This window comes from Fringilla coelebs (assembly GCF_963513975.1).
Source record: "Fringilla coelebs genome assembly, chromosome: 9".
Classification (NCBI taxonomy): domain Eukaryota; kingdom Metazoa; phylum Chordata; class Aves; order Passeriformes; family Fringillidae; genus Fringilla; species Fringilla coelebs.
Window position 1 is genome coordinate 5,846,422 of NC_140067.1, and position 20,144 is coordinate 5,866,565.

Consider the following 20,144-nt stretch of genomic DNA (forward strand, 5'->3'; position numbering starts at 1 on the left):
GAAAATGGGTGATAAAACACCCTGCCCTACTAAGCTCTACAGGGGACATTGATCTCCAAACCTGAGACTGGAGGCTCCATCAGTCCAGTTTCTATTTTCTACATGAAATTATCTGTACTGATACCTAAATTACCAGAAAAGGGCCTTTTGACATTTAACTTAATATGGCTCAATACAAAGCTTTCAACCTGTACGCTTTTTCTGAGACTATCCTACCAAATACAAATGCTGCTGTTCCTACTAAAAATCTACATAACATTTTCCTTCTAGACTAAGATTTATTTAATAATAAACACTTACAATTCACTATTTTTACCATGGACAGCAAATTAGCATTTAAAACAAATACTAGAGGGTCAGGGCCACCATCCTCCAGCTGCTGCATGACAGAGATCTGAGAAGGTCTCTCTTCCACAGCATAGTCTACGAAAGAAACACAATGAAATCCATAAATTACTGGTACAGACTGTACATTATAATCAGATAACCCTAATTCCAATTATTTTATTGTTTTGACCTTTTATACAAAAACTTATTTAAGTATTGCTGGTATAGGTGATTGTTTACTAGACTGGTATTTTCAAACTTCAACAAATTTATGAGATAGCCTCTGTACATCCTTTAGAAAGGTGCAGGTTGTTTCAGAAAAATAACTACTTTTCAGTATCAACTAGAGGAGAAAATTGAAATCAAATTGAAAAATGTGTCACAATGTCAACTGAAATCCCAAATGACTAAGTCAAGAATTGTTACTTAAATCACAGCAAGGCTGAAGGGCATCAGTCCTGAACTACCGTAAACAGCAAACACAGGATGGAACAGATCTAAAATTAAATGCTGCTCACATTTTGGTTTTGACACTATCCTGAAATAAAAGGTTACTTTCAACTTAACATTAGAAATGCACTGTGCCAGCAAAATATCTAATAGGAATAAAACAACCAAAAAAGAGAAAATAAGTTCATTCCAGGGATGTATTAAAGGATGTCATGAATCAGACTGTGGAAAGCAATTTCACATAAACAAATACACATTTTCTAATCTTTTCAAAATTAGTTTTTAATTTTCTGAAGCCTCCTCAATTTGGATCCTTTATAAAGGGATATCACAATGACTAAAAGCTGCACTGGGGGCCACGATGTGCAATAGTGCTGTTGAATGCAGTGCTTGGGGATGCCTCAGACAGAGCCCATGTTCCAACAGAATTTCAGAGAAGGGAAGCATGAATATTCAAAAGACTAATTAAAACCTATCTCTGTTTGAAACATTCCCCACAGTCCGATTAGTAAAGAAATTAGCACATGTTTCTGGACTGCAGTTAATTTTTTGCTTCGTGTTTTACTTGTTACAGGAATTTCATTGCAAGGTGGGGCTCTTCCTGGATGCAAACAGGGACCAATTGTGCAAAGGAGTGGCCCAACATTTACCCACGAGTGCTTACTGAGAATTCCTTCCAATACTCAGCACATTGCCAGCATCTTATTTTTAAAATAAACACACCAGCTACTAGGTTATTGCATCTGGTAAGCATAAATGCTGGCTGCCAAATTATACCCTCACCTCCTTTTACTCCAGTGGAGATGAGAATTGGAGGAAGACCATCTTCAGGAATCAGATTCATTGCACTGCCAACAGGACTGCCAACCTGAGTTATATTTCCCGAGAATACAGAGGCATTATCAGTCTACAAGAAGCAAACAACAAGGAAGGACAACATTAAAACGGTAATAATGATAAAAATGTAAGAGCTGGCTAGCTAAATTATTATAGATGTAGGTAAAGGAGTCTGTGTCTGCTGGAGAAACAGAAGCACCAAGTAATTTGGCTCTGTAACAAGAGATGATCATGTGATGACTCCTGTAGGTGAACTATTGCTAGAAAATCTGCTCAGAGCCTGTACCTCCCTCCTCTAACATCATACATACCCACTTCTTCACAATATCTTAATGCATCTATGCCCATTTGAACTTTTTGCAGAGTCTCAAATCCACTTACATGCTTACATGAGGTACGGTGGACTTAACATTGTTAACTTTATCTGCACTTTCCTGCATACATAATTTTGTGACAGAATATTCTTCTGATCCACACTATGATAATCTTATTGTTTCAAACCCCTTACTGACCATGACTCACCTTTTTTAAAGCATGTGTTACACAAACATCCTTCACACACCAGCTGTACAGCCAAATAGCTTGAAGACACACAGACAACAAACATTCCTAGTGCTTTGCCCCAAAACTCTTCCTTTCATTAAAAAAGATATGGTTGTTCCAGCACTCTGCAAACATTCAAATAAGAACAACACTGGCTATGCAACATATTAAGACAGATTTCCTGCATGAGTCTTACTGCAGTCACCACAGCAACTCACAGACCACTCACAACCAAGGCAAACACAGGATTTTGAATGCCAACTACTCCCTTACTTCTGCTGATGAAGTGTTGTTGGCCATGGGCTTTGGTGGATCATGAGACACTGCTAAGGTTCCTGTGGAAGTTGTCCCAGCCACTGTCAGCTTTGCTGCATCGGCAACTTCTCCATTGGGTAAAATCCCATCAGCAAACCAAACACGCCTTTGTTCTCTAGGCTGAGCCACTGGAGAGAATGCAAAAAACCAGCATTTAACATCTCACAGCAACATTGCCTAGGAAAATCTGAGTATAAAACAGTAAAACGGAAAAAATAAATATAAAAATGTGGATTGGAAGGAACTTAAGACATCACCTAGTGCATTCCCTATGGCAGCATCATGTACAGACACAACCAGCGAGAACAGTTTACATGACCTGAAAAAGCTGATTCCCTGCTGAGGGCAGGAATAGCTCACTGATATTAGCCATTATTTGGAATGGATGAAGTGCAGGTATTCTTTCCAAATTCTTACAACAAGTAAACTGAAAGAAAAAGGAGGTGTTCTTACCTTCTGCTCCAGGATGCTTTAGAACTCCCACAGGTACCATGACAGTGGGAGGCGGGGAGCTCAGGGCGCCCGAGGCCTGAGCCTGCTGCAAAGGAGGGATAGTAGAACAGTATTCAGCAGGATTGTTAGGGTTAGGGCTCTGGCTTGAGGCACTCATCATGTTCTCCCAGGCTTGAGCTAAAGCAAACAAAGAACAAAAGCCATGAACACAGAGGAAGGTATCTAACAGTCCAAAACACTGTGTTAAGTTCTCAGCTGCTGTCAGTATGGACCCTGCCACCTCCCAAAGACCATTCCCTCCATGTAACAGCCCAGGAGACTGCAATTAAGCAAAAAAAAGCACAAGGAGAAACTGCACTGGTCCCATGCAATAAAAATATCAGTCCAAAAAGAAGTATTTTCCGAAAAGGGTTAAAATACACTTTGACTTGAGCAATGCTTAGCTCTTCGTGCTTCATTTTGTTTCTTCTTCAAAGATTTCATTGAAAACAGTCAATGTGTACATACATATATATATATATATATGTACACATTGCATGGAGAAATAGATGTTTTTACTACAAATCTTTCATAACCCATGAAATACTTGAGCAGATTTAGCTTTCATTTATGATAAAAAGCACCTGCACTTCTTTGTGTCCAGGGCAGCTGTGTACAGATCAACAACTTTTATTCTTAACTCTAAAAAAACCCTTATGCTATTAATTTGGAAGGCATGACTTGAGTCTTAATTCAACTGGCCAAAAAAATAACACATAAATCTTTTTTGTCAGCAATATCTATCATAGGAAAATCTCCTCCAGTGAGTAAACCAGACTATCTCCACAGTGCTACTTCTTTTTCACTTCTAAGGGAGGCTTGTAGCAAGATGCCAGAAAATTCCTATGTGTGTTTGCACCCACAACCATATTAGTGTGGTACAAATAAATGCATTTTTTGAGTCAGGCATAAATATCATGGCACCTAAGCTCTCAGAGCATGTACATCCTTGGGTTCCTTCAGGTGCAAATTGTTAGAAAACCAAGGTGGAAATAACAAGATTAAAAAAAAATCCCAAACAGAACTCAACAGAACATAAACCCTCCTGCTTCTCCCCCATCAAAACTGCAAAACCCACTGTGAAATGCTTGTCAATGAAAAATGTGTTAGCATTCCAGTTGAGAAAATTACTTGAACCAAAGCACTTTTTAAACAGCAATTCTATACCACTTACAGTAAAAGTCCTGAAAGAAGAAACTATTAAAAATGCACAAAGTTATCTGTCTAGGGCTCCTTTATTAGAAAAATAAAAGAGCATTCTTAAAGAAATCTTTAAATGGAGCAAAGTGCCAAGCCAGCACATCTACCAACTGAAAATACACTAAAACTAGCAGTGGAAGCTGATGAAACACATAGCCTGGCAATGGAAACATGCCAGAAAACACACAACCCTCCTCTCACACCCCAGTCAAACACAAACCAGGTTCTGAGCAATCAAGTGAAATAATAACTGCTTTTACAGTTCCTACCCCTGCTTCCAGGACTGTGCAAAGATTAATGCTTAACCTGCTGCACTGACAGGGACAAAAGCCCCAAAAGCTGCACTGACAAAGAAACTGGAAGGACCAGGAGGGTTGGGATGCAATCAGGCTACAGGTGAACTAACCCAAAGCATCACCATGAAGCACTGCAGCAGGGACAGGAACAGAGGGAGACAGAGCAAGCACAGCCCTGGCCTGGAAGGAACCAGGCACTGGTGTGGCTGCTGCCATGTCTGTGCATCTGCCCTGGCAACAGGACAGATTTCAAATGAAATCATTATAATATGATCAGGTTTATTACATCTTTTTGAAACAATATTTTGATTTCAACAAAATATTTACAGATTCTTCCCTTCCCCCAGATGAAAATTAATCCTACTCACCACGACAGAGCCAGCTGTCTTTTGCTAAGTGTATTTGTAATTCCTTGTTCTTGTACACCTTGAAACGTGTTCATTTCTCCATCTCAAAATGTAACAGTCTAGAACCCCTTCAGCATCATTACTGGGACTAGTTTTTAATTTCTAGATACTATAACCCACAATTTCCTGTCAGGTTGCACATTTGGCCTAGAGTAAAGAATTATTAATAATTAAAACCTACCACTGTACAGTGATTAATGTTTAATATTTTTGAAGCATTTCATCTTTTTGAATATTTTTCTGAGAAAATTATATTCTTGCTCACTAACAGATACTGCCCACTTTTATATTCTCATCTCAAGAATAAGCACTCAACTACTTTCAACCAAACCTGAACCAATACTCAACTTCTTTGGAGAAAAAATAAAGCTATGACCATAAGTTTAGTTTAGATGTTTAAACAACAGAGTAAGAGATCTTTCTGAAAACAGCCCAAATAATCCACTATATGTAAAGATAATGCCAAAATAACTTTCTGTGATGCTGACACAAACCACAATTTTCCAAACTAATTCTTGTTTAGAATCTCTGCTAAAAGTCTCCAAAGTTTAGCTAAACAATTGCAGCAATGGATATTCCATGATAAACCATCCTGATAATTACTGAACAGGAATCCTAACAGTTAAAAGTCTGCATTTAGAGCCTGAATTTCCCTGACTTCTCATTCTACCTTTCAGAATGTTAGAATGCACTTGTCAGACGATCCTCAACCACTGAATTCACTTCTGGCATCAAGCTTCAGTGATCCAGATATGTATTTATCTCTACAAAGGACCAAGACACCCATTCACTTTCCCACTAATAAGCCAAAATGCCTGGAATTTCTCACTGTGAGACAGGTTATCTCATGAATTAAGCACCCACATGGGTCCTCTCTCAACCTAATCCAATTTCTCTGCCTTCTCAATTCAAGACAGAAGAACTGAACATTGAGTCTTTCAGCAGCAGCTGTCTCAGTGTCATGGGCATAACTCAGCTGGACAGATCATCACCCAGAGATAACTGCCAGTGTGGGAAGTTCTGGAGATTTTCACAGGCCTCAAGGGAGTGCTCTGTGTTTCCCTGTATTTATAACACAGCCCTAAAGTGTTAACACAATAAAGAACAACACACAAAATACACTCCACAGCCTGCTGGCCAAAACCAGAGTTTTTCCTTACACCAAGCAGAGGTGAGAGAACTTCCTATCAGTTCAACATGTAAACTTCAGAACTACTTGTGACCTCTCCCCTGCACCACCCTGGGTTTGACACTCCCCAGGAATGTGTGAATGTGACCATCTAAGCTCAGCTGTCCACATTTGGACAAGACCTCCTAGCATCAAGGAGTTAAGAAGAGGAACTGAGTAATTTGTGGATAAATACTACTTTCCCAATCTCCTACAGTGCATGATCTAGAACAGGCACAACTGCATTACTCTACTCTTTGGCATGCCATCTAAATGTGTAGCAGGTTATCTACTCAGGCAACAAAGGATACAGAGTACACTTCTGAATCAACCCCAAAGTCACAGTTTTTGCAATCCTGGTAGAGCACTCCCAAATGAAAGCTTTCAAACTCACTGCAACCTTACCAGTTTTTCTACTCTTCACTGGGATTCCACGCCAGCCTCTCAAGCACTTTTACTGTTTTAGAATACTTATCCATACAAATGAAGTATTTTGATATTTTTCATTTTAAATGCCCTCACTGCAGCTCCACACAAAGCCAGTGAGGTGGCACATCTCAATTCCCTGCCCACTCACCATTCATCAGCACTGAGTGGCAGATCACACACACTCTGGCTTCCTTTCGGTCCATGTAGAGCAGCTTGCACTTCAGGCTACAGCACGCGGCACAAAACACCTGGAACACAGGGGAAACTGCTCAGGGCTGTGAACAAACGTGGGACAAACTGATGGACCTGCACAACTGAGTGTCTGCAAAGTTCTTGAAATGCAAAATACAGAGGTAAAAAATCAGTATTTTCCCATTAAAGCCACAGTAACCAATACCTATCCAGGGTGCCTGTACTACTAATCCTGATGATTATTTTGTGGAACACATAAGTGCATTTTGTCCTGGTAATGCACTGTGGTGGTGTTAATATTTGTTTGGCATAAATGACAATGGGGGTAATAAATAGTCATGGTTTGACGCTGGCACAATGTCAGTGACTTTATGAAAATATATTTATTTTTAGTGGTTGCTGTGAGATGTGACTAGAAATAGAGCAAAGAAGGCTTTAGCTTAGGAATAAAGGAAAAAAAACTTTATTAACTTACCATATGTCAAAAGGAACACACACAAAACTTAGAATGAAAATCTTCCAAAACATTCCTCTTCCTCCCTTCAATTTCTACTACAGTATGAAATAAGTCCTTAGATTCTCAGTCTAATTACCACCCCTCAAATAATCAACTCTCAGCTCATCACTACCCTTCAGATAATCAACTTCCAGTTCATTAAGGAGAGAGGAGTCCCTCCTGTACCACAGGCTTCCCCAGCAAACACAAAGTTGAAACCTCTTGTGTTTCTGTGTCATTTCAGCGCCCAGAGAACATCTGCCATCGTGACATCTTCCTTCCATGTCCAGTGCTCTCACCACTGCCCATGGATCAGAATTGTTTCTAGGGTTCTCCTTTTAAGGATGCTTTGCTCAGTTCTAAAAAAGCAATAGTTTCTCATTTTTGTGTCACCAGTCCCCCTTAAATTCACCCTCTGGGCCGAGGGGTCTGGAGACTAGAGATCTTTTTTTTCACTGAAGACACAGGGCACTACCACACCTTTCTCATCTATCTCTGTTCATGCCACTCCTTCACGTAACATCACTGCACTCTCTTGGCTCCAAGCCATTGCTTTCCCCTAAATGCAGTTTCTGTGTTACAGGAAAAATTGGTTCTGTCTATGGCTATACAAGACAAGAGTCCAGTCAAAGACCCCTCCATCATCTCCTCCCACCTAGGATTCTTCTCAACTTCTGACATCTTTCACTTGGCTCAGACTTTCACCACACTTGCCCATTTTCTTCTACTTCATGTTTGTCTCTTTTCTAGGAGGGTTTAATACTCTGCAAAGTTTTCATTGTCTAAGAAAAGGGTTAAAATCTTGGGTTCTGCCTGCCCAGAACTCCCATGGAGGCCGGGCACCTTCTCCCCGCACCCTCCTCTTCTCTTTCTCACCTGGCCGTGCTGTTGGCACATGATCTCAAATTTCAAGGTGGCACAGGCACAGACACAGGCTCTCTCTCTCTGTCCCAGGGTGGGGGGGGCTGCCCAACACCTCTCAGTGTTCCTCCACTCCTCCATCCTGCAGGGCCTACTTCACCCCAGGCCAGATGGCAGAGGAAGGTCTGACTTTACGGACCAGAACCAAGAGAGAGTTTCCTTGGGAGTTCTCTGCTTTTTAACCCCTTGTGTTCTCAGAGGCACTCCATGTCTTCAGTGGCCACATCAGGTGCCAGTATTCAAATCTGACCACTGATTGGTTTGACTGCAACTTCCCGAAAAAACTCAATTCCTTATCAACCCAAACAAAATACCTACCACATTACAATCCCTCACAGAATTAACAATTTGGGAATTAACTTCAGTCTTAGAAAAAGCATGAGTACTTCCTAGAATTAAATAGCAATTCAATGCACAAGTATTCCATATATATAAAAGAGATTGCTATGACACAGATTAATTCAAACTTAATTCATTGCAGCAGGACAATTCATGAACATATGGAATTGGATGTTAGAAGGAATTTTTGGACATCAGGAGGAATTTCTTCACAGAAGGGGTGATGAAACATTGGAATGGGCTGCCCAGAGAGGTGCTGGGGTCACCGTTCCTGGAGGTATTTAAGGAAAGACTGGATGTGGCACTCAGTGCCATGGTCTGGTTGACAAGGTGGTGATCAGTCATCAGTCAAGATGATTATCTTGACTTGATTATCTCCAGAGATTTTTTTTTCAACCTAAATAATTCTGTGATTCTGACAGCAACTCCAGCTGTTTAATCTCTTCATATCTAGCAAGCTATTTTTTGGTTGAGGAGGAACAGTGATTATCAAAATGTTTTAAGCATTAAACATATAAACCAAGACATTTCAGAAAGCTGAATGACATTAGTACTGCAAGAAAATCTTGCTCCATTTCTATAAAAAAGCTCATTTTGACATGAATACAAACACCACAGTATCACAACAGTAGGGAGAACTCAGGAGCTGCATTCTGCACGCCCTGGCTGCTAAAGGGGCTGGGGCAAAGCCCAGGGAGCACAAAGTGATGTGGAGATGCAGCTGCAGTGCTGGTCCTTCTCCCCCGAACCAGCTCTAAAAACTCCCCAGTCCTGGACAGGAAACAGACCTGAGCCTTCCTCCAGACAAGCAAAACCATCAAACATGAGCATGGCTTGTGCACCAAAACACACTTCCATGCAGACATGATCCTACAGTAGCAACTGCCTTCTCAAAATCCTGTAGAAGACGTGCCCTTAATGATTTCTTATTAATTTTAAATAATTATATTGTCTTGATTTAAAAAAACCCAGTAGTTCCTCAGGGTTATTTTTCCGGTGATATGAAGATACTGATGAACATCCACTTCCTGCAGAAAGGTAATGTCACACTCAGGAGATCCAGAAACAGCAGCAGCTGCCTAACAAATGAGTTCAGATATCAAGAGAGAATTTCAAAATTTAATTATGGGTGGATATTATCTCTGCAATACACTATGCATTATTATGATCTATAACGCTTTCTAAATTTTAAAAAATATTCCATCACTCCAGCAGCATTATTTCTGTAATAGACAAGAAGCTACACAGGATTGTTATATATAAATGTGTTTAAGCCTAATTAAATTTCAACCAAGTTAAAGATCACACCAAATTACAACTACTTTTAGTGGCAAGTGTTCAAAATGAGCAAACACAGGTTCTGAACTAAACATGAGAGTTGAAAAACGTGCAGAAAGCTCAGCCCTGTCTCATTAGAACCAGTTTTAATGTTTTCTAACTATGGCAGCTCTAACATTTCAAAAACAAAATATAATTAAGCACAGACTGGAATTTTAATGCAAAAATAAAATCCACCCTTTCACATATGAAAGGGTGAAAACCTTTAAAAAACCAAAGTAAATATATTTGAAAAATGTGATTTTTGCACATACATCCTAACCCAATTTACATGCATTCTAGGGAATATTTAAAACAACATCACAGCATATTTTATAGGCATTTGACATCATTTCAGTTCTCTGGGCAAAACTTCCAGTCAAAAGTTCATTCAGTATTGAACATGGAAAAATCAATGTTGTCAACCATAAATGAAGGCCCAACACAAATTAATATCTAATTTAGGACCCTTTTTCAAACAACACATTCATGAAAGTTCCCAAATGCAGTGATTTAAATATTAAAAGAGAAAATAGAAGCAATGACAGAACATCCCCACCTCCTCTCTCAGACTGCATCAGCCTTGAGCAGCAGAGAACGCAATCCAGCAAAACTGACAAGTCAGACTTGTTATTAACAATCACCAAGTCATTATCTCAGCACATCATGCTATAAAAAAACAACAGAGCAGTGTCAAAGCAAGTTTTTATGTTACTAGGGTTTTCAGGTTCACTAGGAGTTGTTAAAGAATTAGCTGCTAGTGGAATTGCTGATTTTTTTAGTATTTTAGTAGAAAAATATCATTTTGATTGTCAATAAAAGATTGCATATAAATCTTCTGGTTTTCCTATCAAGGATGATGATTTAATCTGACAACAGAAGGTACATAAATACGTAACATATAATTTATGAATGTGTCCACACATTCATCAGGTTCTTTATTTTAACTCAAAATTTACTGCAAGTGTATTACTTTCTATCAATCCAAATGGTTCATATCATCCATTAGCTTTGCAATTATTACCCTAAAATTAAAAACCCAGACTTCCTAGTTGCCACTCAATTATTTTTAAATGCAGTGTTTATTCTCAAACAAAACAGATACATTCACCCCTACTAAAATGATTTGTCACGATGCTAATAAAGCTTAAACAGAAACTGTTGTGCTAAAGCTTGTGTTCAAAATATTTAACTCCATGACTTCCCCTAGAAACAAATAACTGCAAGGGCTGAAGATGTTGTCTCCCCAGTTCTTCCCTGTGGTTCAGGAGTTACCTACACCATACATGGTCTGGGTTGTTTCTATGATTAAGCTTCCACTACTGGAACCAGAAGAGGTTTTAGCTTCTAGATCTGTTCTCTGAGGAATGGCTTTACTAGTGAACTTCTGAACTGCTCTGGGGAAAAAAGCCAGAAAGCAGGAGCAGGCAGCTGAGAACTGGGATTTCTCAAGCCACTGCAGCCACATTCATCAGAAATTGTCTGTCAAAGCTTTGGTCTCTCTCTGCCCAGAATCATTACAGGAATTAAGGGCTGTAAAGCAATTTGCAGCATGTGCTAAGTATTTGACTTACACTGATCCTTAGCATTTATAAATGAGTCCTTTCTGCCACATCTTTTGGCTGCACTTGTGCAAATTTGGCCCAGATAAACATTTGCTGACAAAAGCTTCTAAAAACAAATCCATTCTAAGTCTATTGAGTCAGTTTGTCTATCGAGTAGAGGGATTTTTTTATTTTATCCATTTCCCACATACAATCAAAAAAACCCCCACTGGCACTGGTGGTTCTTCTCAAGGTTTGTCAGAAGAATGTAAAAAGAAAAACCATACAGAAATTTTTGGCCTTGTTCCATCATTGCATGTTTTATCCATTTACAGATACTTTAATCTTCTGCATTCATGCTACTCAGGGCTTCAGTCATTACAGAGAAGCAATTAAATCCAAGCAATAAACTTGTTTAAAACACAAAAATAAGTAAAAAAATCTACTGCACATGAAATCTGAAGTAATATTTGTCCAACTAGAAAAAACACCCACCTAAATAACAGTATCAGTTAACATATCAAAGCTAAAACCATGGACAATCCTTTAACTTCCATGCCTTACACAGTCTCCTTGACTGCTATGAGAAGAATGAGGCCCCTGATGGAAACCCAAAGTGCACTGAAGGCAGGTATGTGCTTTATGTGATGCTCATTGATCACCTGTGGTTACTGGCTCCACATCAGGACTTCTACTGCAAGCAAGCTGCTACAGGATGGGCTGAACCAACTGCAAGTCCTGGAGCAGTGCACAAGAAATGTCTGCTCAGCTTTTCAAAGTGTCCTGCTCAGCATTTCTTCAGTGAGAGGTTGAGTGCTGTGCACTCTGGTTCCTAAAGGGAACAGGAGCAAGCCTGGGGGCTCTGCTGGGCTGCTTCCAGAACCAGCTGGCATAAGGGTTTGAGCTTTCCTGATATATTTGCTTCTTTTAGGTCCTTTATCCACATCACTCTGCCTTCCCTGCGCTCTTCTGGTAGCAAAAATTATCACCCATACCAGCCAGGTCTTTCAATCAACTTCAGAGACCTCTGAATGAACTGAAGGTTTTTTATTCTACTTCTTGTTGGTTTTAATATTTCTTTCTACAATATTCATTAATACCTAATTAACAAGAGTGTTAGTTTACTGCTTTTGAATCATGATTATTTTCTCCCTGAGTTCCTACTTATGGCATTGATATATATTTCAGTAAAAGATATTTGGAATACTTTACAGGTTAATAATTTACAATAAAATAGTCACATAAGAATTTGAGTTCACCTAGATGGCACATACCTAAAATGTTAAAACATTCTCAACAATAAAGTATTTCTTACACAACAAAAAGTGATACAGAAATTATGCTGTAGTTGTCTTCATTATGACATTTCTCACTATGTGGACATACACCAGGTTCCAGTTAATCACTTTTTTTCCCCCCCCCAAGAGGAAATGTATGTTTAAAAACATGTTAATACTATTTAAAATAATGTCAGCAATGTGAGAATAGTAAAGAAGACCGAGAAGAACTGAGTTCATCAGCCATGTAAACTAGCAGGAATGCCAGCAATCCAACAGCCCGCTCCCAATATACAAGTTTGTTTCAGTAACTTCAATGGGATTATTGATGCAGTAATTTCTGTAAAGCAGTTTCCCGCACTTAGTCATTTTATAAAAGTTCTTACATAAACCCAAGGATGATGATCATTGCAATCAAGAAATAAAACTGCTCATTTAGACTAATAAAAAAGAGTTACTCTTTATTGGCAGCCTAAATAGATCAGAGCTCAGAAATTCCAATTTTGCTTCACTCAGACACAGCTTTTTAGGAAGAGATGTCACAGGTAACTATATCCAGTAGCTTAGGAAGCCCTCTGATGCAATGTTGTGCAGTACCAGGGAAAAAAGGGTGCTTTGAGCTTATTCACAAAATATGAACTTACCTTCCCACAGGCTCTGCAATGGTGCCTTCTTTTGGTGAATGTAAATCTGGCCTCACATTTCATACAGTTTGGTGCTTGAGAGTCTGGAACCCACACTGGAGCCACCTCACCCAAAGTCGTAAAAGGCTTTCTGGCTGGAGCTCCAAACTGACCAGCTCTGAGATCATTATCTGGACTATCTGGGGCCACTGCAAGGCACGAATTATTAGAGACTCCAGATTCATACTCGTCCAAATGTTCCCCATTAGAGCCAGTACCAGAGGCATTTGAAGATGTTTCACCAGGAAACGTGTCTGCTGTATCCCCTAACTGTGTCTTACCAAAGATATTTTTGTTTTTACTATTACCTCCACAATTTGGGGGAATAACATCATTTTGTAAGTGGTCCGATAATGGCTTCGGAATCTGCAGTTTCAGATTTGTGGGTTGCTTAGGTCTTGCACCACCAAAAGGAACACTGTTATATTGCAGGTTAGTCACTGGTTTTGGTGAAGTCTGCCCTTGCATGGATGAAACCTGACTGCAAAGATTATGCAAATAATTTTTCTTTATGTGATCACCAGTGCTATTTAAAATAAGACCACTCCCTTCTGTGGCCTCATTTCCTCTCTGTTCATAAATATTAGTGTAACATTCTGACTTGCTCTCCTCAATCTCCTTTTCCTCTGTTACCGAGTCTTCCTTGGAGGGTAAAGTCTTTGGAACATGAGCAACAACTGGGTTCTGCATTCCATAGGAATCACAACCATTAGACAGAGAGCTTGCTGCTGATGTAGCCATCACATCAGAGAGACTGGACCCTCCAATCTCATCTGTACCAGACCCTTTTAAGTCTATGCCTGCCTCCAATTCCCCATCTTCATCTTCTTTGCTATTCCCACACGCATCATCAGGCTGTTTGGTCTGCAAAAGTCTTTCATTCTCTCCTAGAGTTTGCTTATTATTCATCTCATTCAACTTTGTCAGCTCCCAATTAGTCATCTCCTGAGATTCAGGGTAACATTCTGCCATGCTGTGCAATTCCGTTGTGCCGAGATTTTTATCACATTCAATGACTTCGCCTTCAGTGGCACTAACATCCTCTGCAACACATTCCTTGTAATTGCCACTTCCAGCCACGTTAGGTTGACAGGTCTCAGTGAGCCCAGATAGCCTAGACTGCAACTGCTGGGTTGTTTCCTGTTCTACAACTAAGCTTCCACTACTGGAACCAGAAGAGGTTTTAGCTTCTAGATCTGTTCTCTGAGGAATGGCTTTACTAGTGAAATTTTCAATTGATGCACAATTTTCTTGCATTTTAGCAGTACCATCAACTGGTCTCTGTAACAGAGTCACTGCATTGATCCCTGCAGTTGTAGCTTCTGAAAACAGCAAATCTTTATTCATATTAAAATCCTCCTTTAATCGAGAGGAGGGGCATGCAGCGGTCAGGCTTTCAGATGAAGCATTAATCAAATGACTTACAGAGTCATCTTCAGTGCATAGCCTGTTTACCTGCTTTTCTGTATCAATATCCTTTTCTGTGGATCCATTTACAGTAACACTGAACTGGTCACTCTGTCGGTTTTCATTATCCAGTGTAAAGCTAATAGAGTCCATTAGGGACTGACTGTTGTAATTTGTACAATCCACCACATCACCACTTTGTAGTGTTCCTCTGTCACAGTTGTGCATAACTGCCACGACTAGCACATTTTTCTCCTCTGGCAAGCAAGCTGTATTTCCACACTTCTTTTCTCCTGCTTCCATAGAGTTACACTGATCATCCTGATTACTATTTCTTTTAATCAACTGATCATCTGCTGCTGCCTGATCATCAATCCACATGACTGGGGTCTCTGGGCTTATGCTAAAATCCTTTCCATTAGCACAGCGATCCCCTCCTCCTGTTGGTGTAGTCACTGAGTGGGACAAGGAGAAAGACTTTAATCTCTGCTGACATTCATTAGGAGTTGTAGCTTCATTCACGTTGGCCACGGCCGAGTTGAATGACAGGCGACGAGAAGGCGGATCTAGAATCTGATTCCACTTTGCACCCAGCAGAGTAGGTGAAACAGCGGCATCTGAAAAAGGGTTTAAACAACAAAACTTACTGCCTTATTAAAGCTACAGGTTCTATTAATCCTGCTGCATTAGAATGTCCCAAATAGAAATGCAGAAGTGTTCAAATACAGGCACAAAAATGAAGCTCACCTGTCATAACCAACATCCTTGGTCAACCATTAGTAGTGTAATTCCATAATGTGGAACTCAAGAAGTTTAGAGCTACCCCAATTAGTATCAGGTTGAATTTGCAAAAGCAGCTTTAAAGCATTGATTAATATATTTTAGACAGCTAGAAGTGCCTGGAAAGATTCTCACCCCCATAAAATGAACCTTTCAACTTCCTTGACAGCAAAGAATTACCAATTAGACTAAGAAAAAAATTTAGTGCTTTGAACATGATAACCTTCATTATATGATTTATGTGACCTAATAAAACATTTCTGCAAAAGAAGCTTAAAGTAAGTTTTGCCTGATTTGTTTAAAACAAATTATTTAAATATTGCTACTGAGATTAAGCTTCACAAAACCTTTCTTTAAAAGTGTATGACACATGTGCTATTAAAAGAGGAAGAAATTTTACAAAGGTAAACAAGATGAATGGAAGCAGAAGAGAATGCTACTAAGAAATGCTGAAGACATACCATGCAAAATTAAAAGATGTTTTTTGATGTTCTGAGATTAATTTGCAACTCGAACCCTCAAAGGGTATCACAGATCTCCCCCTCTTTTATACTGTCCTCTGCAGAAGACATCTGATGTGCATCTACCATCCTCTTCAAAATGACTCACCTTCGTTTTGCTCAAATTCATCTAAAACCTTATCGAGGTTATATGCCTCTGCTTGGAAATAGTTCTCCATTTGTCAGGGAACAACCACCAGATCCTTGTCTAAACCTGCCAGAGAACAAATTACAATCAGATGCTTAACCTTCAGTCAGCAGTGCTCCCTTACATATTGTCCTGATTTAAGGAGAAAAGTCCTTTGTAAATCAAATTTTACATACATCACAGACATAAATCAAAAGTATTTTCCAGGAATAAAAATCATTTGTATGCTTAAACTTGCTTCATTCAGATTAACAACTTCCCCAAACTTGCTTTGGATTTTATTACCTCCAGTCTCTCACATTAATATGTCTGGCTATCAGGATCACCATAATGGTAAGAGCAAAACTGCTGTGACACCAGTCTAAAAATCAAAAACAATAAACCAGCCTAGAGAAACCAGAAAGGCCAACTAAAAAATCTGAAGACCTGACTTTCAGATCTCTGCTCCCACCAATTACTTCATGTGGCTTTGAACAAGGAGTTTAAACTCCCTGTGCTTCTGATTTTTTAATGTACCGTAGGCTAGCAGTACTCTGTGTCAGTCCTCATTCCTCTCGAGATGTTTCAAAGATTCATACTTGTAAAAGTTGTTAAGGGACTTAATGGGTGTTAGTTGAATTGTGCTACCTCTTAAAATGTCTACTTTAATAATCCTTGTTTCCCTGAAAGGCAGCCACTGGAAATCCAGCAAAATGCACAGAAGTAAACATTCTCATCAAGAGATAATGTTCTCAGGCTAGAAAAGAAGATGACAAGAGAGAAATGAAGGGGGGAAAAAAACAAAACTAAAGCAAAAAACCCAACCCTGAATTCTTATGTAACTATCTTCACATAGTAAGTAATATTTTGCCCTAACAGCAGTTACATGGACGCCTCACTACCAAAGTCTTGTAGCAACAAGACACCCTGATTCATTTTTTCCAAACATTCACAGCAGAGACATTTTTGGTGGAAAATGTGTGCCATAACCTATAAACCACAGAGACCTTGACTTGATCTGTTCTCTGAACATCATCCAAAACAGCTTTATTCTCTTCAGAGTTGGCTTTCACTGTTGTAAAGTAAGGCAATCGAGGAGGAGAGGGTGAGAACCTTGTTTTGCAGCATGAAGCAGTGTTAGACCTGACAGCTCAATTAAAAACCTGCTTTTTTCCACCAGAGATACAACACATTAGAGGAAATTTCCAATTTAAAGCAAAGCTTTACCATTATCCCCACAGTATCTGGATTTGAGAAAAACATCAACCACCTTTATTTCCATTACTACAACCTTTTTTTATTTACAAATTCACCAATAATAAATGTTTACAGTACAACAGTTTTGCCTTTGTAATGGTCAATAGCTGCAGTTAGGTTAGTGATAGGAAAGGATTGTGCATTAAAATATCACAAAATGCAGAGTTCAGGTTTTCAAGGTCAACTTAAAATTTGATACATGGTTGTTTTAAAAGGTGATCATGATACAACCTAAATACATTGCTATTTAATATAATTAGACTAAGGCATATGTTGAAGATATAGACAGAAGCAAGTTTTAAAGAAAATTAATCTAACATGCATCAACAGAAAAAAGACCATTTGCAAAATAATGCCAAGATAAACTAGACTTGTCATCTGACATACTCCTAGATTTGTCCTCTGTTCTGGGATTTTAGATTATCTCCTTCTGCAAGGAAAACAGATGATTTGCCATATCATTTACTGTGCACAGATGCAGAGAACATAACATAAGCAATGGAAAAGCTGCCCACCTTGATCACCAGCTGCATTTCAGGAGTCTCAAAAAGTAGCACTGTTTTGTACAAAATACCAGGTGATTGCACATCCATTTATAATGTATTTAATTTACATTATAATGATAACATTGCTCCTAGCAAACAATTGATGAAGACATATATAATTATTCCTAGGCAAAGTCCTGCTACTGAAGTCAATGATGCAAAGAATATTTGTCAGTGAGGCACTGCAAGACTGAAAAATGTCATAACAAATTTTTGTGCTCATGAGTTCCAACTGAAGAGAGAAAAGACCTTTTATATCACTATTGTTATTTCACTCAGTGATGTACCAGGATATATGGAGAACCTTTTATTTTTAAGCTCACAGTCACTAAGCTGACAGCCACTCTAAATGAGATCTCATTGTCTGTTGCAGTAGGTATTTCTCAGAAAAGGTCAGCTGCAAATCTTTAGGTCTAATATCTAAAATTATTATTATTATATAAAAGTATGCAACAACCCCCCAAGCTTTTCTCCAAGTTTCTGCCAAGGGCAAAACACACTGCCAAATCCACAGAAGTCCTTAATGTCCTCTCCTCTGTCTGACAGTAAAGGAGGATGAGTACTCATGTTCCTAACAGATATCAGCAAGGCTTCCAGATTGTCAGCAACTCACATATTTGCCAGGTGAAGATTTAATGCTTCAACTCACCATAGCCAGCAACTCAAGATCAAAATAGAAAATAAAATGCTCCATGCCATAATAATTGAGGAGCTGTTTTCCCTTTGGTTTAGAATTTAATTTTATTTTGAATATTTCTATTAAATGCCCAAGCTAAATAAAAAAACATGGTCCTTTACAGGTCTTTTGAGACTTTTGACTGCATCCCACACATAACACTATAAAAGTTTGGAAGTTTTAGAATTACTCTAATCCCAAAGTTCTGACAAAGGTTGGCGTGACATTTTTTCAAGGATCCTTAATAGTTGAGAAACTCTGTAGTATTGGCCAAATATCCTGAGTCATGGCATGGAGAGAAGCTGATGAGCAAACACACAACACTTAAAATGCTGGAAAAAGGAGAATAAAAACAGCAGCAAATCAGAAAGAAGTTTCAGTGGTAATTTTAGCTGTATGCTACCAAAAAGGAGATCCAAAATTACTATACATTGGGATGAACAATATGAAGGAGAGGATCTTGTGCCAGTGCAAGGAAAAGGAAGCACAAACCAGCAATGAGTAAAAAACAGGAGATGCTTTTTTCAAAAATACACTCCTCCATGCAAAGACTTGTCAGAAAAGACTAATTATGGGAAAAAATAGTAAAATTTTATGTTTTATTTAACTCTGTACACAAAGAAGATTAATACAATGGTTACTGTCCACTGGTATGTTAAGTCCAGAACTCAAGATCACTTGTTACCCATTGCAGAGTCATCTTCTGTCTTTCAGGGCAAAGAGCTAATTAAAACATGCAGTCTGTCAAATCAGATTATTTTCAAGCTCCTGTTGGATCACACATCATGCATAATTCAGGAAGTATGTTTTTACTTCTCCATTTCTTCATAACAACAGCATGGGCTTATCATCATCTTCATTTCTAAAACTTAGGAACTTACATTCCATGAAGCTTACATGCTTTACTCTCCCTTGATGTCAAAATTTAAAGGTGCATGTACCAGAAATGTGTCATATCTACCCAGAATGACTGCCCTTGTCATCACAGCATTCAAACACAACACAGACTTCAGCTGCATAGTGGGGGAAAGAAGGACACAAGGACAGAAAAACCTTCCTTAAAATTAGGTGTTATTTCAAACAGGCTTAGCCTTGGAGACTGCCTCTCAAGAGAGCTCAGATATCCCACATGCCAGTTTGCTCCTGGGAAATGAACTGTACAAGAGACTGGCCTTGTGTTACACCTGCAAAGCAGCCAGACTCGTATTTGTGTTGGGCTCTATGATAAGGGATTATGTAACCCATGATCTTCTGCACTGCACATCCTAAATTATCCTTGGGATGCTTTCACCACGGGAACCGACAGCCTTTAGTCTTTCTAATTGTCTTTTAACAGTGGATGATCAGCTCATAATCACATTAAAACACTGTAATAAAAAAATGCACTGAAAGGAAATAATACTGACATTCAACTACTGGCCTCTCAGCAAAGACCAAAAAACCAGAGAATATGTAAAGAGCCAGAATAGGATCTCAGGATTTTCTGTCATGATGTCCTGTGGAGACAGCTCTTTCAATATCAAACTGTGAAACTACACGTTTCAGTAATCTCTTACTACACAAAATGCTCAAACAGTTTATTATAGTCCTCATAAAAAATACCCATGGAAAGCTCCTAA

At 39.0% G+C, this 20,144-nt stretch overlaps 1 protein-coding gene across 3 annotated transcripts in view; it reads right to left on the bottom strand.

The window, feature by feature from the left end:
- The window catches only part of ZFYVE9 (zinc finger FYVE-type containing 9), a 55,245-nt gene that overhangs the window by 19,243 nt on the left and 15,858 nt on the right, over positions 1-20,144 (bottom strand). For 2 of the 3 annotated variants that reach the window (XM_084211575.1, XM_084211574.1), the window contains 7 exons: positions 16,030-16,134; positions 13,195-15,257; positions 6,613-6,712; positions 2,926-3,102; positions 2,431-2,600; positions 1,561-1,684; positions 301-423 (listed from right to left, as the gene is read on the bottom strand). In XM_084211575.1, the coding sequence (XP_084067701.1) occupies positions 301-423; positions 1,561-1,684; positions 2,431-2,600; positions 2,926-3,102; positions 6,613-6,712; positions 13,195-15,257; positions 16,030-16,099 (2,827 nt within the window). In that variant the 5' untranslated portion in view covers positions 16,100-16,134. The remainder of the gene's footprint in view (positions 1-300; positions 424-1,560; positions 1,685-2,430; positions 2,601-2,925; positions 3,103-6,612; positions 6,713-13,194; positions 15,258-16,029; positions 16,135-20,144) is intronic. The other variant, XM_084211576.1, reaches the window with a different exon arrangement.